Raw genomic sequence first — 27980 nt, forward strand, 5'->3', positions numbered from 1 at the left:
AATCTCAAGATTACTCTGAATCTCCTGACTTCCCCCCATCCCTTCCATGGGTCCTTTAGATTCTGTTTTCAACTGCATATCAATACTTCTCCATCTTTTTCATCTTCCTGGGTTATCTATACATTCTTGTTACAAGTGTATTTAAAACCCTGCTAGTGTTTCGACCAGCTTACAATGATTTTGTATAAACATTATGAACATTTCCTCTTCTTTTTAAAATTTCCTGTCTTCTTGATTCCCGAGCTTCCGAGTCAATTTTGCCATTTTGGCATAGTCCATCAACTTGGTTTGCCAAACTTGCAGGCTTCGAAATGCAACTGTTGGTGTGCATTAAGGCAGGCTGTTAGTTAAAGGGCTAGAGGAGGCTGGCTGTGCAACAGGAAATGTCAGGGCTGTTGGTGCAACCCGGCGCAAGAACCTTGCTGAATTCCTGCCTCTCCTCTTGCCGTCCCGCTAGCCCGACTTGTACACCCTTCAGGAACTTAACTTAGCCCTATGTTGAGTTACTCCCAGCATTTTCCGGGTGCATCCTGAATCTCGGCCCCCCTCCTGTCTCCCCCCGGCAGTATCTGCGAGCGAGTCACTCCCCGCCTTTCTCACGCCAACTCCGCCGTGGTGCTGTCGGCCGTCAAGGTGCTGATGAAGTTCCTGGAGCTCCTCCCCAAGGATTCTGACTACTACAACATGCTGCTGAAGAAGCTGGCCCCGCCGCTGGTCACCCTGCTGTCCGGGGAGCCCGAGGTCCAGTATGTCGCCCTGAGGAACATCAACCTGATCGTGCAGAAAAGGTCAGAGGGCAGCTTGGGGAAACTCTTCCACCTGGATGGCTGCCTCCCTTCTTTGTGGCCAATCAGTTACCGTATTTTTCGCTCCATAAGACGCGCCTTTTTCCTCCTAAAAAGTAAGGGGAAATGTGAGTGCGTCTTATGGAGCGAATGGCGCTGCGCAGAGAGAGAGAGCTGCACAGTGCCCCTTCAGTGAAGCAGGAGGAGGAACGGAGCCTCTTCTGTTCCTCCTCCCGCTTTGCTAAAGAGGCGCTGCACAGTTTTCCCTCTCTGCACAGCGCCTCTCCTGCGAAGCCGGAGGAGGAACAGAAGGGGCTCCTTCCGTTCCTCCTTCCGCTTGGCTGAAGGGGCGCTGCGCAGAGAGGGAGAGCTGTGCAGCGCCCCTTCAGCAAAGTGCCTCTCCTGGCTTCTGCCTTAGCCATGCACAGCAGGGGGAGCCTTCATCTCGCTGCCCAGGAGAGGCTGCGCACAGCTATCCCATAAGCCAGAACAGCGAGAGGCTATCCCAGAAGCCAGATCCCTCTTGCTGTTCTGGCTTCTGGGATTCAGAATTTTTTTTCTCGTTTTCCTCCTCCCAAAACTAGGTGCGCCTTATGGTCTGGTGCGTCTTATGGAGCAAAAAATATGGTAGTTGCATTTCTAGCCCACCTTATTCCCCAAGGAGCTCTAGGTAGATCCATGATTCTTTTTTCCTCTCCTCACAACAACCCTGTGAGGTAGGCTAGGCTGAGAAGCAGTGACTGACACCCTGCCCCTCCAAGGTCACACCCAGTGATCTTCATGTCCGAGTGGGGATTTAAATCATTTATCTTTCTCAAATAAAGCCTGATGGAGTGGCTCCCTCTTGGTGACAGATACATGCTCGCATCCCAGCTTTTGGCAGTGGCTTTGCCTCTTTACGAGGAGTCGCTAAGCGGGTGGGGGCGGCTCTTCACACAGCCTGACGTCATCCCTGTTTAAGGCACCCGCTGCGTGTGAGATGTGTATTTTTAGGAGCCACCCTGTTTTTGTGATTGTAAGTTGTTTTAAATGTATTTTTTTGAATATTAGTATTTTTGTTGAAAAAAATTCAATCACAAAAGGGGAAAGGGGGGAGAACAAAGAAAGAGAAATATATATATACAAAAATGCAACGTAATATACTACCATACATTCTTATATAGATTGATAAAGTGTTGTTATCCTATTAGGTATGTGGATGTTAATAGCCTTCTGCATTCTGTATAAGCTCATTTCAAATGTCATGTTGATCCAAACAAAGTCTACATCTGTAAGCAGTCCGTTCGTAAGTTGCAGGTGTTGTCATATTGTCAGTCCATTGATTAAAGGGTGTCATATCTTTATTCTTTTAATTCCTCAGTATCAGTCTCCTGGCCACCATTAGTGCACGAAGAATCCATTTTCGTTGTCCCCTTGTTAATTTCCATACAATAGCTATACAGTTCACATGTAAAACGTTGTGTTTTAAAACAGTTGTAACCCATCCCGGGATAGGGACATGGGTGGCGCTGTGGTCTAAACCGCTGAGCCTCTGGCTTGCCGATTGGAAGGTTGGCGGTTCAAATCCCGACTGTGGGGTGAGCTCCCGTTGCTCTGCCCCAGCTCCTGCCAACCTAGCAGTTTGAAAGCACGCCAGTGCAAGTAGATAAATAGGGAAGGCGTTTCTGTGCGCTCTGACACTCATCAGGTGTCCCGTTATGCCAGAAGCAGTTTAGTCATGCTGGCCACATGACCCGGAAAGCTGTCTGCGGACAAATGCCGGCTCCCTTGGCCTGAAAAGTGAGATGAACACCACACCTCATAGTCGCCTTTGACTGGAATTAACCGTCCAGGGGTCCTTTACCTAACCCACCCTGGGGCCTTGAGGTGAAGGGCTGGTGATAAGTTAATAACAACAATAATAAATTGTGCATGCATTCCCTTCCCCAGACCTGAAATCCTGAAGCAGGAGATCAAGGTGTTCTTTGTGAAGTACAACGACCCCATCTATGTCAAGCTGGAGAAACTGGACATCATGATCCGCCTGGCATCGCAGGCCAACATTGCTCAGGTCAGCTCTGGGGGGCCAGGGGACACCTGACTTGGTGTGTGTGTGTGTGTGTGTGTGTGTTCTACAGAATAACAAACATGGGAAGCTGCAATCTGCAATTAATATCATTACAAGATTGCTTCTCCACTAACCTCGCTAGGAACTACAGGCTTGCAACGTACAACAACACAGCACACAAGGAAAAGGGACAGGGAGGGAAGAAGAAAAATCAACATCGGGCACCAATTCTTAAAAGGTTGTTCTTATAATGAGCAGGTGGCACAGTTCAGCGTAAGAGATGCCTGATGGAGCTGGGCTTTCGGCAAAGCTGATGGAGTGAGCCTTCTGTCTTTTGGAATCTGAGGCAGTCTGGGTGCCCCCAGGTGACAAACATGGAAGTGGAGTCCTGATGGAGCTGGCCTGTCTTCCGCAGCCTTTGGCTTCTGCAAGGCCAGGGAGGCAGAGGCACTGCAGGGGACTCCTCCTCTGAGTCAGAGGATGGCGGCAGGGCTGCATCCTCTGACAGGGTGGGCTTGGAATGAGGTACCAGCAAGGCTGCCCATCCCAAGGAAGTAGCCTGAACAGAGTCCTCATAAAAGCCAGAGGCGGATTTAGGACAGCATGACTGGTTCCTCTGCACTGGGCGCCAAGCCTAGGGGACGCCACAGAGCATCACAACTATGATGTTGTGAATTGAGCAGAACGGAAGGCAAGAGGTGGCGGGCAGCTGAAGTTTGTGCTCACACAGGGTGCTGCTGAAATTTGAAAGGCCAAAGTCCGCCCCCGTCAAAGTTCCCTGCCAGTGACTTTTTAAAAAAATAGAAGGAAGATGGAAGTTCCATTGATTGGGTCAAAGCAGGGGAGAGGGTTAAACTATAAATCTTACTTATTATTAAGTGATCATTATCATTACTACACAGACGCGGGTGGCGCTGTGGGTTAAACCACAGAGCCTAGGACTTGCCGATCAGAAGGTCGGGGGTTCGAATCCCCGTGACGGGGTGAGCTCCCGTTGCTCGGTCCCTGCTCCTGCCAACCTAGCAGTTCGAAAGCACGTCAAAGTGCAAGTAGATAAATAGGTACCGCTCCGGCGGGAAGGTAAATGGCGTTTCCGTGCGCTGCTCTGGTTTGCCAGAAGTGGCTTAAGTCATGCTGGCCACATGACCTGGAAGCTGTATGCCGGCTCCCTCGGCCAATAAAGCGAGATGAGCACCGCAACCCCAGAGCCGGTCACGACTGGACCTAATGGTCAGGGGTCCCTTTACCTTTACCTTTTTATCATTACTACATCATCGTTGTCTGATTCCAACAGGTTCTGGCGGAGCTCAAGGAGTACGCCACAGAGGTGGATGTCGATTTTGTCCGCAAAGCAGTGCGGGCCATTGGACGCTGTGCTATCAAGGTGGAGGCAAGTGAACTGACCCCCCCCCCCGTTTCTGCTTTGGTGTATAATGGGGACCTTCTGCATGCAGAGCAGGTGCTCTGCTACTGAACTATGACCTCTCCCCTGCAGAGAATCCCACTCTGATTTCTATAATACCAGGCGGTGGGTGAGCTGCAGAGTTGTGGGTTGGATGCTGGCCAGCATTTGCACTGTGGCCTGGCCTCTGCTAGACCCTGACCTCCTCCTCTGTCCTGTCCCTCTTCTCAGCAATCGGCTGAGCGCTGCGTCAGCACCCTCCTGGACCTCATCCAGACCAAGGTCAACTACGTTGTCCAGGAAGCCATCGTGGTGATCCGGGACATCTTCCGCAAGTACCCCAATAAGTAAGCATGGCTCCCCACAGTCTACACCTCTGCAGCAAAAAGCCCTGGGGCAGCTGATGCCGTCGTTGATGTCCTAGCTCTGCTTAGGCGTTGGGGGGGCTTCTAGGCTTCTCACCTCTCCTGGCAGAAATTCCCCTCTTCCATTTTTGAAACAAACCCAATTGCTTATTACCATTGACTTTAAAGCTGATTTTAGACACCTGGTTTAAATTGAGCCATGGCTAAGTGTTCTGTTTTTCTTTACTCAGTTTTCACCCTCCTTTTGAATTATTTGATTTTCTAGGTGATTTATAAGTTTTTAAAGACCTTAAGTACAACTTCTGGATCCTGAAAACAACTTTTAGTGGTTTGACAGCAGCAGTGAGGTTCAGTCCTTGTTTTCAGAGTTTGATCAGGATTTAAAAAAAAACCCCATGTTTTTACCTGCTTTAAAAAGGAGACAAGTGGTGGGTCCAAGCAGACCTTTTTAGGAGGGGGTGAGTGGCTGGGATCTCCGAAAAGGCCTGTCTCTTAGTGGATGGAAATCTTCCATCCTACACATGTTCACTTGAGCTGGGGTTCACTCCCATATTTTAAAGCTATGCTGGTTGAAGATTCCTCCCAAATGGAGGAATGGGGACAGCTGACAGCGGGTGGCAGAGAAGAGGCAAGAGCAAGAGTTATTAAATTTGAGGACTAGGAGCTTGAAAAGGTTGAGCCAGAGAATCGAAAATTTAGGATGCCACAGGAGTTGGCAACCGTAGAGAAAGCAAAGCGCTTAACTTTGCCTTGGTGAACCAGATACGAGAGCATCATTGCCACCTTGTGCGAGAACCTGGACTCTCTGGACGAGCCGGATGCCCGCGCGGCCATGATTTGGATCGTGGGCGAATATGCGGAGAGGATTGACAATGCGGACGAGCTCCTGGAGAGCTTTCTGGAGGGCTTCCATGATGAAAGCACCCAGGTAATATTTCCCTCTCCAGTCCTATGGTGCCCTTTTTTGGGAAAGGAAACTGTCTTAGAATGAAACGGACCATTTGTCCCTCTAGCTCTCTGATGCCTCTGCACTGTTTGGCATCAGCTGCCTGCTGGCCACAGTGGCTTTGCTCTTCCTCCACCGTCGGAGGCACCAGTGTCTCTAAATTCCAGTTGCAGAAGGGGAGAGGGCTCTTGTGCCGAGGCTTCCCAATGGTATGTTTCAGAACAGATGCTGGACTAGGTGATCCTTTAATCCAGCAGGCTGTTAGGATGTTTCCAGGGCTTCAGGCGGGAGACATTCCAAGCCTTTCATGGAGAAGCTGAGAATAGAACCTAAGACCTTCTGTATGCAGATTAGGCACTCTAGGACTGAGCTGTGGACCCTCCTTTTAGCTGCCTTAGACCGAATCAGACCCTTGGTCCATCTAACTCAGTATTGTCTACACTGACTGGCAGTGGCTCTCCAGGGTTTCAGACATGGAATCTTTCCCAGCCCTCCCTGGAGATGCCATGGGGGATCGAAAATGGGACCTTCTGCATACAAGGCATCTGCCACTGAACTGTGTCCCCTCTCCAAAGCATGCTGCTTCGAAGGAGCAAACGGGGCCCTTGCATTTTAGTAACTGGGTGCAACCCAAAGACTTGCCCACATTTCCATTTTTTAAAAAGGAATTTACTCTAACCAGCACCCACCTGAAGGGTCTCTAGAGCCATATTTAACAACTAATGAGTTTGGGATAATTACTCCAGGTCAAAAATTATTTCAATTAAGTTGATGGGAAACAACTCAAGACACTATTTAGGAATTAAGGAGCAGTAGATCTACAGGACCAGATGAGTTCTGGGTGGATTATTGAAAGCACTTTTCAGAAAATCTTATTGCACACATACTGGATATATTTAAGAATGTTTTTGCCTCAGGACAGATCCCAGAAACCTGAAGGCAATCTAAAGTAATACTCATTCCTAAAAACCAAGCAAATATGTTTAGCAGCTTGATTCCCATAGGCCAGTCACATTGCTTCGTGTAGATCACACTTTCTAAAACTACAGTTCTAGCAAATAGACTCTAGATATTTATAGCACATTACATTGACCCAGACCAGTTCATTTTTCTGGTGCAAAGGTTCATAGCAGACCTCATCAGAGAGTTACTGAATGCTATTCATTATTCCAGGTAAAATTAATCTGAATTAGGTGCCTTGGCTTTAGATGCCTTTAAAGCCTTCACTTGTATAGAAAATACATTCATTTTGCAAGTAATTTCAACTCATGCCTTTAGACTTATTTACAAGCCCTCTGCAGCTAAGATTAGGATAAGTGGCTGATTCCAAACGTGCAAAAATGTCCAACAGGTACTAAACAGGGACTCAGTTTCTCCTCTTCACTTATTTGCTCTCACTTTGGAAAGTTTGGCAGTGATGCTGTAAGCTACTGTTGAAATCAAAGGACTTACCGGAAAAAGGAAGGAGCATTTAATTTATTTTTGGGTGATAAGTTATTTATGCTCTCTTACCCATTAGTTGCAGATCCTTATTTTTAAAAAGAATTGCAAAAAATGGTGAAATGTTGCTGGGGGTCCTCGCCTCTTAATAGCCACTTTCTTGTTCAGAGTTCAGTCTCAGTCCTTCTCCCCCAGGAGGTTGTGGGCTGTAAGGAACAGACCTAGAAATGGTAGGGAGCAGGAGAAGCAGGCAGGGAATAATAATAATAATAATAATAATAATAATAATAATAATAATAATAATAATTTATTTGTACCCCGCCCATCTGGCTGGGCTTCCCCAGCCACTCTGGGCGGCTTCCAAAAAAATATTAAAATCCTCTAATACATCAAACATTAAAAGCTTCCCTAAACAGGGCTGCCTTCAGATGTTTTCTAAAAGTCTGGTAGTTGTTTTTCTCTTTGACATCTGGTGGGAGGGCGTTCCACAGGGAGGGCGCCACTACCGAGAAGGCTCTCTGCCTGGTTCCCTGTAACTTGGCTTCTCGCAGTGAGGGAACCGCCAGAAGGCCCTCGGCGCTGGATCTCAGTGTCTGGGCAGAACAATGGGGGTGGAGACGCTCCTTCAGGTATACTGGACTGAGGCCGTTTAGGGCTTTAAAGGTCAGCACCAATACTTTGAATTGTGCTCGGAAGTTTTCCATCTCTGACCTGGGGAGATAGGGGGCTGGGAAGGAGGATAGTGAGGATTAGGGCAACATGGGTTAGGGTGGGGGAAAAGCAAGCAGAATGTTTGCTGAAAAAGGGAGCAGTCCAAGCCTCTTGGGTGCACCCTGGGAGGTGGGCAGAGGAAGGGGCTCCTTCTGGATCCCAATAGCCATTTTTTGCCCCCTGAAGTTCGCCCAAGGAAGTCAGTGGGCTGCCTCTTAATTGCATTATCCTGCTTTGCTACAGGTGCAGCTCACCTTGCTGACTGCCATCGTCAAACTGTTTCTGAAGAAACCGTCCGAGACTCAGGAGCTGGTCCAGCAAGTGTTGAGTCTGGCTACGCAGGTAAGAGCATGTGTGGGACTCCGTTTCCTACACTGGGAGAACAAAGAACTGCAGGGTTATTGAGGAAGGCTCAGGTGCAAAGAGGCCAAACAGTGGCTGGGATTCTTGTCAATGGTGATGCATCTAAGGGCCTACGAAAATCACACCTGGTTGCATATGTTTTCCTGTGTTGTGTGGGCACAGGGCCTCCTGCCTTTGGATTCTGGTGTGTTGAGTCTGCACAGCAGGTTTTTGTTTGAGATAACTTCCCATTCCTTCCAGACTCAGGGCTTTCTTGCCAAGAGTTTATAGATCGCTTGCACTGCTCAGCAAACGCCCGGTGTTATAAAGCCCACTCAGCTGAGTCACGCAGTGTTTTAATAGCATCCTTGGATTGGCGTTGGCTTCTTGATGTGTCTCGGGACTTGGATTCCGATCCGTGGTGGTGGTGGTGGGAAAGTAAAACCAAATCAAAACAAGACTTCTTGGATGCGTTATTGTTCCTGCTGATTTATTGGGAAGTAGAGAAATACTTCATTTCTCTCCCTCTGCTTTTAAACAGAGGTTGGGGGGGCATCTGCCAGGGACTCTTTTGCAAGGGTTGGGCTTGAATGTCTCTTGGGGGTACCTTCCAACTCCACAAGCCTTTGATTTTAGTAACTGGGTGCCCAGCCAATCATTATCATTTTGCCACTGAGCTGTGGCCCTTCTAGGAGTAAAGTAAGATTCTGCTCCTCATAAGTGGGATAGCTCAGCCAGTAGACCATGAGACTCTTAATTTCAGGGTTGTGGGTTCGAGCCCCTCGTTGGGCAAAGAGATCCCTCTACTGCAGGGGCTTGGACTGGGTGACCCTCATGGTCCCTTCCAACTCTACAATTCTGTGATTCTAGTTCTGAAGGAAAGGCTGATTTAAATAGGAACGTAGGGCTGTAGACAACTATTTTCTGCTCTGAGTAGACCCCTTTAAAATGGTAGACCTAAATTAGTCATGCCCTCATAGTAATGTCCTGTCTGATTCCCACACCCAGAGTTTTTCAGTAAATATATATATTTTTAAAGTGCAGCTCTCCAAGGAAATAGGTGGCATTGCACACTCCTTGTGTCTTCCTGCCCAGTGTTAGAAACTGAGTTACGAAAGCTAGGAACTAAAATGGCACTTTGAAACTAGGTTATGGGTGCCGCAACGGAGTGTCTAGGTGTGCTTTTTTAAAAGCAAGAATCCAAAGCTGAAAACGAATGAGCTGCAGCTAAAATATTCTGTTCATTTTTCATAATCCTTCCCCAGCCTGTGGTTGGCCCTGTGTTTCCACAACCACATTTGAATATGTGTCTGTACAGGAGAAGAAACATTCAGTTTGGCTGGATTTTACTGTTTCAGCCATGTCAAAAACGTACGAGCGTCAAATGTTCTGAGCAAAATCTTGATAGCACAAATATGTAAAAAGAATGAATGAAAGAAAAACCCCACCAAGCGCTCTCTCACTTTCCCGAGAATAGTAATCAAATCTAAACTTTAAATCAGAATGAAAACACTTAAAGCATCCATATAGTGAAATCCAGGAGCTGCTCAGAGCTGAGAGGCCAAGGAGATGCTCTATGCATGCAGGAGAATGGGGTGGAGTCCCGAGATGGTAGGTGGATTGTACCACTCCATGCAAAACAAAACAAAAACCAGAAGTAGAAAGCTATTTTATCAGGGAGAAGGAGGTGATATCAGTCAGGAGTGCAAAAGGACAGATACCTATAAGCTAAAATTTGTCATGAGGCTGGTGCCATGTGAATAAATGTGTGCTGTGCTCTTGCGTTAGGATTCCGACAACCCGGACCTGCGTGATCGCGGCTACATCTACTGGCGCCTCCTTTCCACGGACCCCGTCACCGCCAAGGAGGTGGTCTTGTCAGAGAAGCCCCTGATCTCGGAAGAGACCGACCTGATTGAGCCCACTCTGCTGGACGAGCTCATCTGCCACATCGGTTCTCTGGCCTCCGTGTACCACAAGCCGCCCAACGCCTTCGTGGAAGGCAGCCACGGGATCCACCGCAAACACTTGCCCATCCACCACGGAAGGTAGGGATTTGGGGAGCTGCTTTGTGCGGAGCCAGGCCAATGCTCTGTCTCACTTACCTTACATGGACCGGTGGCAGCTCTCCTAAGGGCTCAGGCAGTCGGAATGCAATCGCCAAGATCCCTCACAGCCACATTCATCCTATGTGAAGTTAATCCTATGTGAACCTAAGCTGAGTCCAGCACACACACCCCATGCCACATGTGTAGCAGTTGTTTGCCATCATCTTAGTGAGTTCCTGGGCAGGATTTGCTTCTGTATACTGTATTGGCCCGAATATAAGCTGCACCCGCAAATAAGCTACACCTTTAAAATTCAAGGGGGGAAAAAGAAAAGAAGACAATACCCGAATATAAGCCACTCCCTTAAAATTGTGTCTTATGGTGGTGCTGGTGGTCCCAAGAGCTACGCGCTGCCATGGCACCCGCCATCTTGCCTCACTGGAAGTCCCATGCAAGCCACTTTCAATTTTTCACAGTTGGAATTTAGAAAAAAAGCGTGGCTTATATTCAGGCCAATATGTGTCGCTGTGGGTTAAACCACAGAGCCTAGGACTTGCCGATCAGAAGGTCGGCGGTTCAAATCCCCACGACGGGGTGAGCTCCCGTTGCTCGGTCGCTGCTCCTGCCAACCTAGCAGTTCGAAAACACGTCAAAATGCAAATAGATAAATAGGTACCACTCCGGCAGGAAGGTAAACAGCATTTCCGTGCACTGCTCTGGTTTGCCAGAAGCGGCTTAGTCATGCTGGCCACATGACTCGGAAGCTGTACGCCGGCTCCCTCGGCCAATAAAGCGAGATGAGCACTGCAACTCCAGAGTCGGTCACGATTGGACCCTTTACCTTTACCTATGGTAATAAGCAAGTGAATAAAAATAAGCTGGGACATTGCAGCACTTACCTTTCCCCTGTGTTCCCCCTGCAAGGCTAATGAGGCATTGCAAAGCTAATTTAGACATCTTGCAGTAGAAGTTCCTATGCCCCATGTCATCCTTTTCTAAAAAGGCTCTAAACTAATACCTCCCTTTACCCCCTTTCCTGTGCAGCACTGATGCAGGCGACAGCCCGATGGGGACCACGACCACCACCAACCTGGAGCAGCCTCAGGTGATCCCCTCCCAAGGCGACCTCCTGGGTGACCTCTTGAACCTTGACCTCGGCCCACCAGTGAATGTGCCCCAGGTGTCTTCCATGCAGATGGGGGCTGTGGATCTTCTCGGAGGAGGGCTGGATAGTCTGGTGAGCGGAACGCTTTTGAACTTTATTTTGCTGGAGGTCAAGTTGCTTTGTCCCTGGAGTCCCCAAGCTCTCAGTCTCTAGGCTGGCTGCATAACTAAAAAATCCAGACTGCTATCTGCTTCCTTTTGTGCTAAGTAGCAGGAAGCAGGGGAGGGAGGAGGGGTCCAGGCAGCCGCCACAGAAAGTGAGAGCCACAGGGATCTTCTTCGCCCCATTTCAGATTTCCCCATTTCAGCAAGAACAAAGCTGCCACCTCTCTCTATCCCTGCCCTCCATTTGTGGTGGGGGAGCAGTATCCAGGGTGGACAGCTGCTTAGAGTGGAACTAAATATCACAGCGGTCGTGGGGAACCTGTGGCCCTCCCAGATGTTGCTGGGACCTTGCTTGGCTGGGGCAGGTGGGAGCTGCAGTGTCCTATCCTGGTCTCGTGCAGGAGCCCACAGGGTAAAGGCAGGTCAGCTGCCTCAGCACCACGGAGAGCTCCTCCTGAGCATCTTGCTCCAACAAGGGCCCCTGTTTTCTGGAACAAGAATCTCTTAGGGCAGATTCCTGCCATTCATTTAAAGTGCTATAATACTGCTCCAAACAGTCCTGGCTTCCCTCAGAGAATTCTGGGAACTGTTGCTTGAATGAACCTGAATAAATGGGGAATCCTCTGGATGTTGCCAGACTTAAACTCCCATCATCTCCTGCCTGTTGGCCATGTTGACTGCGGCCAAGAGGAGCCAGAGTCCAAATGCATTTGGAGGGCCACAGATTCCCTGGTTCTGAAAAGAATATAATTTTCTGTCTTGCCGGGAACTTAACTGCCAAAGGTTGTATTCACACTATACTTTTAGAGTACTGCGTTACCCCTTTTAAGAAGTCACGGCTTCCCCCAAAGAATCCTGGGAGTTGTAGTTGGTTCAGGGTGCTGAGAGTTGTTGGGACGCTCCTTTTTCCCACCACAGAGCTACAGTTCCTAGAGTGGCTTAACAATCCTCTTCCCAGGGAGCTCTGGGAGGGCAACAGGGGTCTCCTAGCAACTCCCAGCCCCCTGAACAGACTCCACTTCCCATAAATGTTTAAAGTGGTATCAGACCCATGAGGGTCCTGGCTAGACCCTGGAGCTGAGTAAAAGGTGTGGAAGATGGAGCATGAGGATATCATGTCTTGCATCTGACTTTTGGACGAGATGTTCTTAGAGAGGAGGAGGAAGAGGAGGGAAACACAGCTCCTGGTTCTCTGTATCCATCTTGCCTTCTTTGTAGCTGTGCAAACTTCAGCCTTGCAGGTTCTACTTCAGTGTGTTGTGTTTGGTTTTTACTAGAACCCCAAGATCCTCCAATTGCAGCCAGGTACAAAATGCTGGAGGTGGCGGTGGTGTAACATACCCTTGGGTTTAAGGAACAGGGTGCCTTACTTGAGTGCATGCTCAGTAAAGGGTTTGTTTTCAACACCCAAACTGGGCTCTTGGTTCCCCCCTCAAGCTTTATTCATTTCAACTGCATAATTTAGAAAGCAGAGGGGGGCGGTGGAGGGGCAGAGCCTTGTTGTTGTTGCTATTTTTAAACAACGGGGAGTCAGAATCTACCGCAGATCTACAGCAAATCGCTCTGAGATCTGCTTTCTAGCCCAGCCCCAGTACTAGCATATTCAGTGCTGTTCTCAGAGACAAGGGTGCTGTGACATAATTATATATATATATATTGCATTGATAGCACCACCTTTTTCTCCATGGAGTCCAAGGTGTGGTGTACATGGTTCTCCCCCTCCTCACGTAATCTCCACAGCAGTACTTTGAGGTAGGCCAGGCTGAGAAGCAGAGAGTGGCCCAAGGTCACCCAGGCTTTCGAACTCTGTAGTGCCAGGAGCCCTTTCCTCCTCCGCTGTTTTGCCAAGGGACCTTATGTGCTCTAGCAGAGGGTTCTGGGAGATACTTGTAGGAGACACTGTCTTCTTGCTGTTGATATTTTATTTCCCCTGCCCCGCCCTTCCTCTCACAAGCGCAGTAAGAAAGGCACAAGGTAAAAACAAAGTGGAAAAGTGCAATCCAAAACACAGCGGGCCAGTCTTTTCCCAGGGGCTGTTGACCAAGCGCCTGAGAGCATCCCCAAAGCTCTCTCTGTCTGGCTGTAGGAGGGAAGGCAAGATCAGCAGCAGAGAGCGAGCCATCCTTCAGGGAAGCTCATCCGCTCTGATGGAGCTCCTCTTGGAGGAGATGGGGGGGGTCCCCTGGGAAACAGCGGCCAGACAGGCTTAGAAGGAACTGGAGTCTAATCCAGAGTCTAATCCAGAGTGGCAGTTCTCCTAAAAATCATTAAAATTCTGCGCCAGGAGAAGGAGTTCTGTGACCGTGTGTCAGTTATGCAGATTGGGGAAACTTTTTTTTGCATAATTTTGCGTTTGCATCTTTTATTCAGGAACGCACACTGCCTTGCACTGCCTTTGGTTTATGCTAACTTTTGAGAAGGTCGCAGAGCTAGGCGGGGCTCAGTTTCCTTCTCCTCCCCCCACCAGGGTGTTTTGCCATATGTCAAAAAGCTTCCTGCTTAGGCAGGTGTTCGGTGTTTAGCCAATGCACCTTGCTTTTATTATGCTGTGGTTTATTTTTTTGCAAGGAGAGGGGGGCATTGCATTTTATGGTTGGTTTAGTTCAGTGGTTCTCAAAGCAGACAGTGCTGGCTCCCAAGGGTGGGGTGTACGGGGGGAGGGGATGGAAGTGCAAGTGACTATCAGACTTTGAAAAGCCGGCATCCCTGGATCAAGTTCATCCATTTTGTTGAATGGATTAAACTAAATAGTTTTAATCGGATTTTGAATAAATATGCAATTAATTGTCCCTGCTCTGAATTTTATTGTGTTTATCATCTTCCCTAGTGGGCTGTGCAAATCTCCATTCTGAATAATGTTTTTAACATGGTAGGGTTTGGGCCAGGAGAGGCAGGTTTATGTAACCAAGGCAGCAGTGGCCCCCCAAATTTTGGGAACAACTGCTTTAGTTGGTCTGATAAAAATCTACATCTAATAAATCAGCAAAGTAAGAAGTAAATAAGCAAAATGAAAACCCTTCTGTTCCTTCAAACACTGAAAATCACATTCTGTCCCAGCTCCTTCCAGTTTCTAATACTTATGGAAATGCTGCCAACACATTTTAATGCATATTTTTGCAGCCTTGAGGGCTAGAAACATGTGCGTTAAATGCTTTGTCAGATTTGTTATTGGTTTAGTTTCATGATTTTATTAGGATCTTTGTTGGTTTTGATTGTGATTATTATCAAAACCCGCTCTAGGACGATCTTGGGGAGCGGGAGGAAGGGGATGGTGAATACAACTAATAAGTAAGTGAAAGCCAGTGGCGCTTTCCAGGGTGCTAAAGTTTTAGCACCCTGTTCCACAACGCACTTTCCCTGCAGAGCCGCAATGTGTGCAGAGCCCTGTTTTCGTTCTGAGCTGCGGCCTGGTTGCCCCCCAGCCTGGACTCTGCTCGGGAAATGATTTGTTGCCTCCCGCCACACGGACTCCGCTTTAAGCTCCGTGGAGAGGAGGCGCTCTGGGGCTTCCTGTCAGCTCTCTCGGCTGCCGATGTGCTGCTTGCGAGCAGATGCGCTGCCCTGTCACTCATTAGCCCTTCCATTAAGGGCTCTGCGTCTTCCGGCTGCCCTGGCCCTCCCCGATGGCTGAGCCTTTGAACGGCAGGTCTCCCCGGCGCTTCTCTCTGTTATTAGCTCCACCTTGCTTCTCATCCCGGCTGGGACTTAGAGGCGCCACGTCCCTCACGTAACATTGCAGGATCTTGGCAGCGCCTCAGCAGAAGAGTGCTTGCCTTCTTGTTTGCCTGCCTGCCTGCCTGCCTCCCACATGGCTCTTAGATAGGAATCCAGAGAAGGCAGATGCCCAGAGTAAAACTGGATTAGCGTGGAGGAGAATTTTGCTGGAACGAGTTTCTGGGGCAGCCTGTCTTGTGGGAACGGAGCCGAGAAATGTCCCCTGCTGACTCAAGCACCTGCCGTCATTTCTTTTTGTTGGCATCTGTCTGTCTCAGGAGACAATAGAGGAGTGGATGTGAAGTCAAACTTGTTGGCAGTTTGCAGCGCCTGCTTTGGCTGTAGAGACTGATAAGGGAGAGGCATGTTTTGTTGCAGCTCGGGCAGACAAAGGTGTCCGGTTGTACTGCTGCAGATGCACTTTGGTGTTTCTTCTCTCTGCGCTCCTCCCAGCGGTCATTCCTCCTCTGCTCACTGCTGTGGATGCATGACCTGACTGCCTGTCTCCAGGCACATCATTTATTATTTAGAAAGCTTTTATAAACCGCTTCACGTTTTAAAAATCTCTTAAGCAGTGTGCAGTCTTCAAAACAGATGATATTATTAGGGCAGTAAACCAACAGTATGAAATCATTAGAAACAAATGAAAAAGCAGAACGGAACATGTTACCATATGTGGTGGACATGCAGCTGTGGTTATTAGAATAGCAGAAATACTGAGACATGAAGTTCCCTTAGATCCAGCATTGATATTGCTCCACTATATGTCATTTATCGTCCAGAAAGAACATAAGGAATTTGCATCCTTTTTGTTAGCAGCTGCAAGAATGTTCATAACTCAGAACTGGGAAGTTACACGACGCCCTTTTGGGGAAGGATGGCTTTGAAAAGTTTGGGATTTACCTAAGAGCGAGAATTGCAAGTGGCTGTAGAAATAAATTCTGGGGAAACAAGTCGTTTAGCAATCCCTCTTCCCAGGAAATTTTGGGGCTGACAACTCTCGGCACCCTGTACAAACTAAAGCGTCCATGATTCTTTGGGGGGAGACATGACTTTTGACAGTGGCATAATGGTGCTTTAAGACAGGGTGTGATTGTCACCAAAGGAAACTGCTCAACAAGATTCCCAGCCACTTCAGCACCATGGACAGCACTTTGCTGTCTTGTAGTCAGACCATTCTGGCCCATAATCAGTCAGCTTCCCCCTAGCCTGCTGCCCTCGAGGTGTTTGGAGCTACAGCTCCCATCTGTGGGACTCTGAATATTTTTGGTGGGCTGGACCAATCCAGAAGTCTTAACGCTGCCTGCCAGTCACACAGGGCTGACATTTCTGCCCTCTGGGACTCGAAGAGGACTCTGAAGCTCAAAAACACACACGGAGTCCCAAGAAGCTCGCTAGGCCAATGTCCTGTTTAGATGCCATAAGGCTACCTTTCTTTTGGGGAAACTTGGGTCTCCAGGAATCCCCCTTCCCCTATTTCAGCCAGATCTACAAAGCTTGGGGAAGAGGTGTGTGTGTGTAAAAATCATAATTATTATGTGAATGAACGAGAAGCTGTGATTGTCTCTTTCAAAGTCGGCTTCCCAGCCCCGTGGCTCTTTTTGAGATAATCTTGGCGCAGGAACCGATGAAAGGCAGATAAAAACATCTGGTGCTATTATGCAGAATTATTCACAAGCTGTTTTGACACTGCTTTTATGTAAGAGGCTTGCTGATAAGAAGCTTGCTTGCTGTTTCCACCCTCCCCCTTCCTCGTTTCGCAAGGGAACACTCCTGAAGGCCCCTGGGGGGGCACCTCTGACTCCTCCATGGCTGGGAATGAATCTGCCGGGGGCTCCTCTCTTTCCCTTACGAGGGCTGCCTTCTCCGCACAAGGCAAGCCTTCCGTTCTGCCTGCAAATGCGGCAATAAATTGAAACGAGGCAATAGCCCCACACGGTTACGACTGCAAGAGGGAGTCGTAAATGCATAAGTGCTCAGATATTTTCCCCCTCTGGAAATACAGCGCTCGGCTGGCTGTAATGAAGGGCTGTAGCTCAGTCGCAGAGCAAATACCTTGCATGAAGCTGGTGGGCCCAGGTTCATTCCAGGAAATTCCCCCTGCCAGAAACAGTGACTCCTGTTGGTGCAGTCAGGGCAGGGAACCCCTTTGGCTCACTGGGCGGCTTTCTGGGAGGTGCAAGCTAATAGTGGGTGGAGCCAGATGCAGAAGTGGGCGGAGCAGCCCATGTGGCCCTTAATCTGCACTCCAGCCACACAAAAGCAAGGGATTTTTACACACATGAAACATCTCAAGCAAGAGATGGGACTATAGTTCACTTTCTAGCCAATCCAAAGCACTTGAGAAGGGGGCAGAGCAAGGGTGGAGAGAAGGAGTGGCCTGGGGAGAGTCCCGAGGGCCAGATAGAGGAGACCGGAGGGCCTGAGGTTCTCTGGCCTTTGCTGTATACTGTACTTTGAGGTAGAAGGAGCAGTGGCACCTGACTTAGTACCGTATTGGCTCGAATATAACCCGCACTTTTTTTTTCAAATTCCGTCCGTGAAAAGTTAAAGTGCGGCTTAAATTTGCAACCTTACAAAAATTGGCTTTTACGATATTGCTGTAGGATTTTCTTCTACATTTGCCATTTAAGGGTGTGAGTGCATGCTGAATTTTAAGGTAGTGGCTTATATTCGGGTATTTTCTCCCCACTCCCCTTGAATTTTAAAGGTGCGGCTTATTTGTGGTGGGGCTTATATTCAGGCCAATACGGTATAAGGCAACTCTGCTCCCCATCAGCCAGGCCTGACCATTTGCTAGGAACTCTGCAACACACATTTCAGTAGAACAGCATAAGAAGAACCTGTCTCCTGGATCAGGCCGGGGGGGGGGGCACGGCATCTAGCCAAGCACCCTCTTCTGACAGTGGCTAACCAGGTAGAACCATAGAATTGTAAAGTTGGAAGGGACTCCAAGTCTCATCTAGTCCAACCTCTTGCAGTGCAGGAATGTCACTTGGAAGCGTGGAAGTGGGACCTGAGCACAAGGGCACTCTCCCCTCCTGTGGCTTCCAGCAGCTGGTGTTCAGAAGGGACCACACTGCCCTCATGCCTAGGAGCAATTGCAACCCAAACCGTCCATGAATTTAGTAAAATTGGTAACTGCGCTCGAGAGCATCGCAGGGAGTTTCTTGTGTTGGTCACCTAGCCTTAATTGTTATTTTTGGTAACTTCAGTTGTACTCTATAAAGTCATAACTGGGTGTGTGTGTCATCTCTGCTGGAGGAATACAAATTCTATGGGTTCGGATGCAGGTGGTCATCTAGGAACAACTTGGACAAATATGGTGATGCTTCTTTAAAAAGTTGTAGCTTTGGTACTGCAGATCTCCTGGTTGTCTGATCTTTGTGGCCAGTGCCCACGATTTGCCTTTTTCTTGCTTTTGCCTGGATTCAGCTTTTACTCCCTGTGGACTTTTTGGGGTTTCAGGCTTGTGTCTGTCCTCGCCTTTGCTATATTGATGCTCCTGCTGGGCGACTAGTCTGCTCACGGTGAAAGGGACGGGGCGTGTGGTGTTGCAGCACTTCTTGGGGTCCTTTGTTTTTCTGGCACCTGACAACCTCGCTGAAATGAACTCTCTCTCCCCCCCTTTCTCTTTTCCCCCTTCTCCCTGATTCTTTCTCTCTTGCAGCTTGGCAGTGACCTTGGCGGGGGAATTGGAGGCAGCCCAGCAGTAAGTCTCCCCCATTCATTTTACCCCCTTGGAACACAATGCTCTGTTCTCTTTTCCTCTTCATCCCCTTCCCACATCCCCTTTCCAACACGCACACCAGAGGTGCCCTAAATACTCAGAGGAAGGGCCGTTGCTCGGTGGTGGAGCCTCGCTTTGCATTGCAGGATATCCCAGGTTCAGTCCTCAGCTGCAAGCCCAAGTAGTCTGGGGGAAAAGACCCATTGCCATTTTATCCTCTGAGGTAGGCTAGACTGAGAGGCAGTTTCCCTCCAAGGTCACCCAGTGAGTTTCATGGCTGAGTGGGGATTTAAACACTGGTCCTAGTCTGACACTCTAACCCAGCCTTTCTCACCCTTGGGTCCCTGGAAGCTGTTGGACTACAACTCCCATCATTCCTAGCCATTATGGCCAGTGGTCAGGGATGATGGGAGTTGTAGTTCAGGAACTTTTGGGGGCCCAAGGTTGAGAAAGGCCGCTCTAACCACCACACCATGCTGGCTCTTCATGGGTTTATACAGGGCCAGTTGTTTCATTCTGAGTTTTGTACCCCCACTTTGCCCTCGGCTTCCTGAATTCTTACAAGCTCCTGATCATTTTAATGTCCTGGGTGCCTTTTTGTGTTGTTTTTTTTGCAAGTGCTTGAGAATGCAGGAATGGAAATGAGAGCTGATTAGCACCACCTGGGCTAAAGAGCTCCCCTGAGTGTCCCTCGCTCGCCCTCCGCCCTCGGCACCCCCGCGGCCCTCCCCACCCTCCAAAGCCTTTTGAGAAGAAGGGAGGACTCTTAGGCAGGCGGTTTTCAAAGGACGCTCACCCTGCGAAGGTGATGGGGGAGATGATTGCGGGGATTAAATTTGCAGAGCGCATTGGTATGCAAATCCATTATTTGGCACTCTTGATAATTCAACGAGATTCCGGTAAAGAGCTTTGAAATATTCAGGATATAACCCAAGTTTGTGGTTTATTTAATAAAGGCATCCACTGTGTGCAAAACGCTGAGATGCCGTCGTCCCTTTCCTCCTCCGTTTCCTGCTTCCAGGTAGGGCAGACCTTCATTCCATCATCAGTTCCAGCAACCTTCGCCCCGTCTCCGACGCCGGCCGTGGTCAGCAGCGGACTCAATGACCTCTTTGAGCTCTCTTCCGGCATTGGGATGGCGCCCGGAGGATACATGGCACCCAAATCGGTACTTGCAGAGAGAGAGTGGCTGCAGCATTACACCTTTCCCAGTACAATTTGTCTGGCGGTTTCCGTTTAGGTTACAATAAACTGTTTTTGTTTTCTACTCCCCCTCCCCATTGTTGCACATTTAGTTATTTGGAATCATTTATATACCGCTCACTGTGGAAAATCCCGAAGCATAATACATTAAATCTATACCTACATCACAAATTATCATTAGAGGGGAAAACAGGACAACCCAGTCTAGAGCAAATGATCAGGGAAAGCCTGAGCAAAAAGGGATTTTTTTTTTTAAACATGGCAGCCCTCTAATCACGCTTCCCTTGTCTGCCAGTTTGGTTCCAAGCTAGATGGTTTAAGCATTAAAATCATAGAAATTGTAGTGTTGGATGATCTGGTGGTCATCTAGCCTATCTAGCCTGACCCCCTGCTCAGTGAAGGATCTACAACAGCTACAGTATCCCTGATAGCTCCAGGGAAGGCCATAGGCAGCCTATTCAATTGCCCAACAGCCCTCACTGCTAGGAAGCTTCCCCATATGTGTTGCCAAAATCTACTTCCCTGCCATTTCCAGCCACTGGTTCTAATCCTGCCCTCTGGAGCAACAAGAGAGCGAGTCTGCTCCATCTTCTGCACTCTTGATGGCCTCCTCTTGTGCCATCCTGCCCCATTTGCTCAGGTCAGCACGGGAGGAACCCCCCCCCTCCGGCAATGCATCCCCCCCCCTGTCTTAAGGCACCTTGAAAGAGCCTTCTCTGTTTCAACACCCAGGCTGTGGAACTCCCTGCCCCAGGAAATTCATCCAGCAATTCGTATTGGTGCTTTGGCACCTCTCTTAACAATCTTCCTGTTAATGGCAGGAAGTCCTCGGGTTTGAACTCTCTATGCTGGGCTGCCCCATGAAAGTTGGGGTTTTTTTTAATAAAAAAAAACCCGATTCTCTCAACCATCCAAAAATGATTTCATCAGCCATCAGAACCTGATTACTTTTTAATTGCTGAGGCTTTGAAATGGAGAAGGCAGGATGTAAGCATCTCTCCAGGCCCAGCCCCATTTGACTCTTGACCACGGTTTCCCCGATAACCTTTCAGGTGTGGCTGCCGGCCGTGAAAGCCAAAGGCCTGGAGATCTCCGGCACCTTCAGTCACCGGCAAGGGCACATCTACATGGACATGAGCTTCACCAACAAAGCTTTGCAGCACATGACGGACTTTGCCATTCAGTTTAACAAGAACAGGTAAGGCCGCCGAGTGACGGGTGTGGTTGCCTGGAGTCTGTTTGCCTGATTCTGCTGGAGGGCATTCCTGATAAGGATGACGTCTCCTCCTGGAAGAATCAGACAGGTCCTCTGAAGCCTTTTGCCTCTTCTCCAGGGGTGGCAGGAGTCATCCCTCTCTCCAGGCTGTACCCTGCCGGCATTTGGTGATGGTTGAGTCTTCCCCCACCCCTGAGAAAACTAGTATTTCTCATGTTTGTTTTGTGCTGCTCCATCTGTTTGGTGATCTTTAAGACTCCAGCCAAATGGGTGGGGTAGAAATAGCAACATTATTAAAATTATTAATACAGGGCAAAACTAATCAACACACGCAGTGGGCATGTGGGAAAGCGGCTTGGTTCTGGGAGGAAGTCCCGGGACTCAGGGCAGATTACACAGATAAAATAGAACAAGCTAGCATAGAAAGGACAATGTAATTAAACACTAACAGAATTAAAAGGGTATAAAAAGAGATATTAAAAACACAGACAACAACAGTAAAAACAAGAATAAAAGCAATTACTGGACTAAATGTCTCTAAGCATCCGGAGCTGGCTCTCCTCAGTCTTTTCACGGGAGACAATATTAACTTACAGTTTAAACCTCTAGAAAGATCTCTTCTGCTAGCAAAGAGGCTCCCCATAACAAGATACAGGAAGAACTCAGAGGGTGCTACAAATTTGTACAACAAACTATGGCAAAGAGCTCTTATGGGACAATTCAATAATAAAATAAAATGGGCACGAGGCTTGAAGCACAACTGATTGGCACAGTTTTATTATGTACATGGCTAAAAGTGAAAATTACATTTTGATTAACATAAATTATATTTTGATATATTTTATATTTTGATGGACATAAAAAATACAGCTACCCCAAATATGCAGTTTTATCTAACTAAACTAATTCAGCCTGTCCTTTGACTTCCTATGCCCAATGAGGGAAAAAGTTAGTCCAGAAATATGAGACCTTACTGGATAAACCAGTTCTGATTGCCAGTCTTTGATCCGGATTACCTGGCAAGAGGGGGAGTCAGAGGAGGGTAAATTTCTCTTTCCAGATCAGAATAGAAATTGCAGTGCAGGAGTACATGGGCCATAGATTCGGGGACTTCTACCTGATGTGGGACCATGTTGTACAGCTATTTGTGAAACATTAAATCTTGCAAGTGGAACGCTCTGCAAGCTTGTTTGTTCTTAATGGGATGACGTGTTTCTCTGTCCGTGTCTCTGGCCCTTCCTGTGAGCTTTCCAGAGGCATCTGGCTGGCCGGTGGTTGTTGTTGTTGATGATTTATTATATTTGTTCAACAATGAATGCTAGACTAGCAGACCACCCCAACCACCCTCATCCAGAAAAGCAGTTCTTTCAGTCTCTTCCCCCCACCTCAAAAAGAGAGAGATCCTCTGCCTTCTTTCTCTGAGCCTTTCATCTTCTTTCCCCAGTTTTGGGGTCATCCCCAGCACCCCGCTGGCCATCCACACCCCTCTGATGCCAAACCAGAGCATTGATGTGTCTCTTCCTCTCAACACCCTGGGACCAGTCATGAAGATGGAGCCTCTCAACAACCTCCAGGTGTGGAGCGGGGCTGGGGTGGAGGAGAATTGGGGAAGGGGCATTGGCGGGGGGAGAAGAGCCTGGGATGTCTGGGGTTTGCAGAGGGGGAATTGTAGCAGAATCTTTAAGCTTTTTGAAGCTCCGTCTGGGGAACAAGGCAAGCTTTCTCTCCTTCCCACTCTGGTCAAACTAGAATAGGGTTGACAACATGCTCACTACACGTTGACGGAACTCCCATCAGCCCCTGCCAAGCATGGCCATTGGTCGGTTGTGATAGGCATCCACCAATACCTAGCAAGCACTGCATTGGCTCTCCTTGACCTGGAATCTGGGGTTATCCAGTGACTTTGTTTGGTGGTGCTTGGCACAGGCAGAAGGAAGGACTTCACTTGATGGTCTTGCTCTCGTTTTGAAAAGATACCTATTCATAGTCGGCAAATACAGTGGTACCTCAGGTTACAGATGCTTCTGGTTACAGACTCCGCTAACCCAGAAATAGTACCTCAGATTAAGAACTTTGCTTCAGGATGAGAACAGAAATCGTGCTGTGGCGGCAGCGGGAGGCCCCATTAGCGAAAGTGGTGCTTCAGGTTAAGAACAGTTTCAGGTTAAGAACGGACCTCCGGAACGAATTAAGTTCTTAACCCGAGGTACCACCGTAAAGCAATTATTTTTTTACTAAACTATACTAGACTCAAATGTTTAAATGTTTCATTGCTTGTCCTTGAATCTTCCTGCCACACCTGCATGCCACTGCTTTAAATAGTTGTTTCCAACTTTGGATTCCCCTCCGCCTGGACATTTCTTTTGTTTCGTTCTTTCTGTTACCATTGAGCAGTATATAAACATGGTGAAATAAATAAAGCAAATTAAATTTAAATGTGAGACGCAGCAGCAACCAAAGCGCATCTCTGGGTTTGGGGGCTGCAATTCGCCTGTCTAGTCAGATCCAGCGCTCTGTTTGGTTGTGTGACTTGATTGGGGCCAGTGCAGAGGCACCAGATACCTGTGGAGGTTTCGCCCGGCAACAAAATTCAAGGTTAATTAACTGCTTAAGGTGCCGGCTTCTCCTTTCAGCTGTTCTCTCTGGTGCCTTCATGGTTTATTAATGAACCTTCAGGCAGGTGGCTCGAAATAGCAGCCTCGGCACTTGGAGGCTGTTGCTTTGGTGCCAAGAGGTGCGGCTGTAGCGGTTTCTGCGTGTATGTCTTTGGGGAAGATGGGGAAGGGGTGGAGCTGAAAACATCCTGAGAGGCCCCAAATACACCTGCGACGAACCTCAAGGTTCAGGCTGCCTATCTCTGAATCCTAGTTGCCTAGAGTTTTGCAGACATTGTGGGCAAATTTTAGCAGGCTGCAGGCAAGGCCTCTGAATTTTGGTTCTCCTTTGGGAAGAAACAGGATCCGTGATGTGGGTTGTCTCCGCCCATCACATCACTGGCAGGAAGTTAAACTTTTGAGGAATACATCAGGAGCAGGTCAACCCCCTAATTCCATATTTACTTCCTGCCTTCACTACTAGTAGGAGGTTTCTTGCCTGCACGGCAAAGGAAAAGGTGGGAATGCCATCTCAGAAGGGGTTTATCCTTTGTTTCTTCCTGGATCATCTCCTTGCAGGGCTTTGAAGTGGCCCATGTATGCTCACAACAGGCCCTTCAAGGTAGATTAGGCCTGATAACTAAAGATTAATGGAGTTTGAACCCACATAATGGAACAGGACGCTGGACTTAAATGGATGCACTCTGACAGCATCCCTGCTAAGGGGACCATCCAGCCGCTCCTTTAAACCCCCTAACAAAGGAGGATCCAACCTTTTCACGAGCCTCCCTGTTCTGCTGTTGGCAGCTCAAAGCATCAGAAACATCTTCTTAACGTTTAATCAGAAATGAACAACTGATTTGCTCCTTCACCTTCGGGGCAGCCCTTTGGAACACCTGGAAGCCACAGAACTCGAGAAGCATTTTGAGGAAAACCACTGACAGGAATGGTTCTGAAAAGCATTTTGCAATCCAAGCGCACACCCCACCGGCCTCCTCCTTGCCAGCAGAGACCCTCTTGGAAGGCTGCCTCACTGTTGACTTACTCAGGAAGGGCTCTTAGAAACCTGACACGATAAAAGTTTATAATATTTTGCATGGCATGGATAGATAGGTGGAGAAATACTTTTATCTATCATAGCACTACAACTTGTGGACATCCAATGAAGCTGAATGCTGGAAGATTCAAAACAGATACAATAAAGTCCTCCCATCATGCAGGGCATAGTTAGACTATGGAACTCCCTCCCACAGGAGGCAGGGCTGGCCATGAACCTAGATGGCTTTAAAATGTTTAGCCTGGAAAAGAGGAGCCTCCTCTTTTCCACCTTCCAATATCTCAAGGCCTGTCCCATGGAAAGCCACCTTCCAATATCTCAAGGCCTGTCCCATGGAAGAGGGAACAAGCTTGTTTTCTCCTGCTCTGGAAGGTAGGACTCAAACCAATGGCTTCAAGTTAAAAGAAAGGAAATTCTGACAACATCAGGAAGAGCATTTTGACAGAGGAATGGTCTCCTTTGTGAGGTTGTGGCCTCTTCTTCCTTGGAGGTTTTTAAGTAGAGGTTGGATGGCCATCTGCCAATAATAATAATAATAATAATAATAATAATAATAATAATAATAATAATTTTTCTCCCGCCCTCCCCGGCCAAAGCCGGGCTCAGAGCAGCTAACAACAAGTGAAAATAGCACAGTATATGTAAAATCACACAGTCAATTAATTAAAATGCATTCTAAAATCAATTCAGAATCAAATTAATGGCAACCAGTGGGTTAGAGTTCTATGAGGATTACAGAAGGAGAGAGAGGGCCAGACTGTGCCTTGGCCAAAGGCTTGGTGGAACAGCTCCGTCTTGCCGGCCCTGCGGAAAGATGTCAAGCCCTGCAGGGCCCTCGTCTCTTGTGACAGAGCATTCCACCAGATCGGGGCCACGGCCGAAAAAGCCCTGTCTCTGGTCTATTTTAGCTGAGATTCCTGCATTGCACTGGGTTGGACTAGATGATCCTTGCGGTCCCTTCCAAATCTACAGTTCCATAAAAAAAGGCTGGGACAAATTCATGGAGGAGAAGGCTATCAGCCAGGCTACTAGCCTGGATGGCTATGGAGGCAGCGACACTTCTGAATACCAGTTGCAGAAGGATAGAGGGCTCTTGTGCTCAGACCCTGCTTTCTGGTTTCCCTTTAGGGCATCTGCTTGGTCACTCTGGGGAACAGGATGCTGGACTAGATGGGTAACTGGCCTGGTGCCGCAGGGCTCTCTATTTACGTTCTGACGCCCTGTTGCTCACTTTATGTCCCTGTTTCAGAGAACGGCCTTTGGGACCCAGATCTTTTCTCGAGAGCTCTTTCCAGGGAGATAGGCCGCCCTTCTGACTCAGCTTGTGCCTGTTGTATTGACGTTTGTCGGTGGAATGTTCGAATTTGGAACATTTTCTTCGCTCGACATGCTTAGCTGCTTCTTGAGCCACCTGGCACTTGGCACGCTCTTAAAACACAAGTGCAGCTCACAAGAGCGTTCTGCTTTCTGGCTGGCGCCCCTCCTCCAAGGGGTGGCAGTAGCACGTGTCAGTTTTACTTGGTGCAGAAATTCAGCATTCCAAAATCCCAGAGCTAGTTTTTTGGGCCAAGTGAGAAACTCCAGGAGGGGAGGCGATTTATTTTTATTATGGTAAAATCTATTAATCACCTTCTAAACTGCCACCTCAAGGTGATTTACACATAAGGAAAAAGAGTTTTAAAACAATCAACGCTTTTAAAACAAGACTAACATGTCAACAAGTGGGGACTTGTAGCAAAGTCGCCTTTAACCAGCTGGAAAAGCCTATCAGAACCAAAATGGCTTCAAATATTTCTGGAAAATACATAGTGGGCGCCTGTTGTATCTTAACAGGGATGCTGTTCCACAAAGGAGGGGCAGCCACACTGAAGGCCCTGCTCCGAGATACAGTGGTACCTTGGGTTAAGTACTTAATTCGTTCTGGAGGTCTGTTCTTAACCTGAAATTGTTCTTAACCTGAAGCACCACTTTAGCTAATGGGGCCTCCTGCTGCCGCCACACAATTTCTGTTCTCATCCTGAAGCAAAGTTCTTAACCCGAGGTAATATTTCTGGGTTAGCGGAGTCTGTAACCTGAAGCGTATGTAACCTGAAGCATATGTAACCCGAGGTACTACTGTACTGCTTCCAAGATCTCTGGAACCTCCTGGATAAGGCTCAACTAACCTTGGTTCTGAGCTGTATAAGGCCTTATATTCTAGTACCAACACCTTGAGCATGGCCTGGTAACAGACTGGCAACCAGAGCAAATCCCGCAAGCAAAGTGTCCTATGCCGGCAGGAGTTTGCCACCACAAACAGCCTATCTGCCACATTCTGCACTAGCTGCAGCCCCTGGACCAACCAAGAGTAGCCCCGACATAGAGGGCATCACAGTATTCCACCCAGTGCACAGTTGGCAGTAGAGAGCTGCCAGAAGTAGGGATAATGGGGAGTTGATTAGAGCAGGGTTTCCCAAACTCGGGTCTCCAGCTGTTTTTGGACTACAACTCCCATCATCCCTAGCTGGCAGGACCAGTGGTCAGGGATGATGGCAATTATAGTCCAAAAACAGCTGGGACCCAAGTTTGGGAAACCCTGGTTTAGAGCATCATTAGGGCTGCGTTGACCAAGTCCGATAAAGCGTGGAAGCCATGATCCTCTGGATCAGCCTTTCTCAACCTGTGGGTCCCCAGATGTTGTTGAACTACAACTCCCATCACCCCTAGCTAGCAAGACCAGAGCTCAGGGATGATGGGAGTTGTAGTCCAACAACATCTGGGGACCCACAGGTTGAGAACCGCTGCTCTGGACGTTGCTGGGCTCTCATCTCCCATCATCCCCTGCCATTAGCCATGGGCAGACACTGTCTTGCTTTAAAGGATTGTATGCAAGCTGCTCTGGGAACCTTTTTGGCTGATGCGTGGAGTAAAAATGCTCTAATAGAGGGCAGCTCCCTGTTTGTTTGGAGACACTCCCATAATGGGGATAAAACCTATTCCTCACCCCAGAGAGTGGGGACAGTTAGTCTCCACTGAGAAAGAGAAACCGTAAGGGGGTTACAAGAGGTTGTGATCACCAGCAACACTCAGATGCAGATCTCTCCCCAACATATACACGGCTATATTCCCTAA

The 27980-nt window shown here is 48.3% G+C and overlaps 1 protein-coding gene across 4 annotated transcripts in view; it reads left to right on the forward strand.

Annotated features, from left to right (window-relative positions):
* AP2B1 (adaptor related protein complex 2 subunit beta 1) overlaps positions 1 to 27980 on the forward strand; it is a 59361-nt gene that overhangs the window by 15861 nt on the left and 15520 nt on the right. For 2 of the 4 annotated variants that reach the window (XR_014541915.1, XM_083587584.1), the window contains exons 7-18: positions 567 to 788; positions 2715 to 2835; positions 4127 to 4222; positions 4466 to 4581; positions 5362 to 5527; positions 7940 to 8038; positions 9827 to 10086; positions 11131 to 11323; positions 18740 to 18781; positions 19821 to 19967; positions 21055 to 21200; positions 22663 to 22792. Coding sequence is in view for 2 of the 4 variants with exons in the window: in XM_083587584.1 (XP_083443710.1) it covers positions 567 to 788; positions 2715 to 2835; positions 4127 to 4222; positions 4466 to 4581; positions 5362 to 5527; positions 7940 to 8038; positions 9827 to 10086; positions 11131 to 11323; positions 18740 to 18781; positions 19821 to 19967; positions 21055 to 21200; positions 22663 to 22792 (1738 nt within the window). In the remaining 2 variants the exon portion in view is untranslated. The remainder of the gene's footprint in view (positions 1 to 566; positions 789 to 2714; positions 2836 to 4126; positions 4223 to 4465; positions 4582 to 5361; positions 5528 to 7939; positions 8039 to 9826; positions 10087 to 11130; positions 11324 to 18739; positions 18782 to 19820; positions 19968 to 21054; positions 21201 to 22662; positions 22793 to 27980) is intronic. The other 2 variants (XR_014541916.1, XM_083587585.1) reach the window with 1 other exon arrangement.

This window comes from Podarcis filfolensis, assembly GCF_964270895.1.
Source record: "Podarcis filfolensis genome assembly, chromosome: 15".
Taxonomy (NCBI): Eukaryota; Metazoa; Chordata; class Lepidosauria; order Squamata; family Lacertidae; genus Podarcis; species Podarcis filfolensis.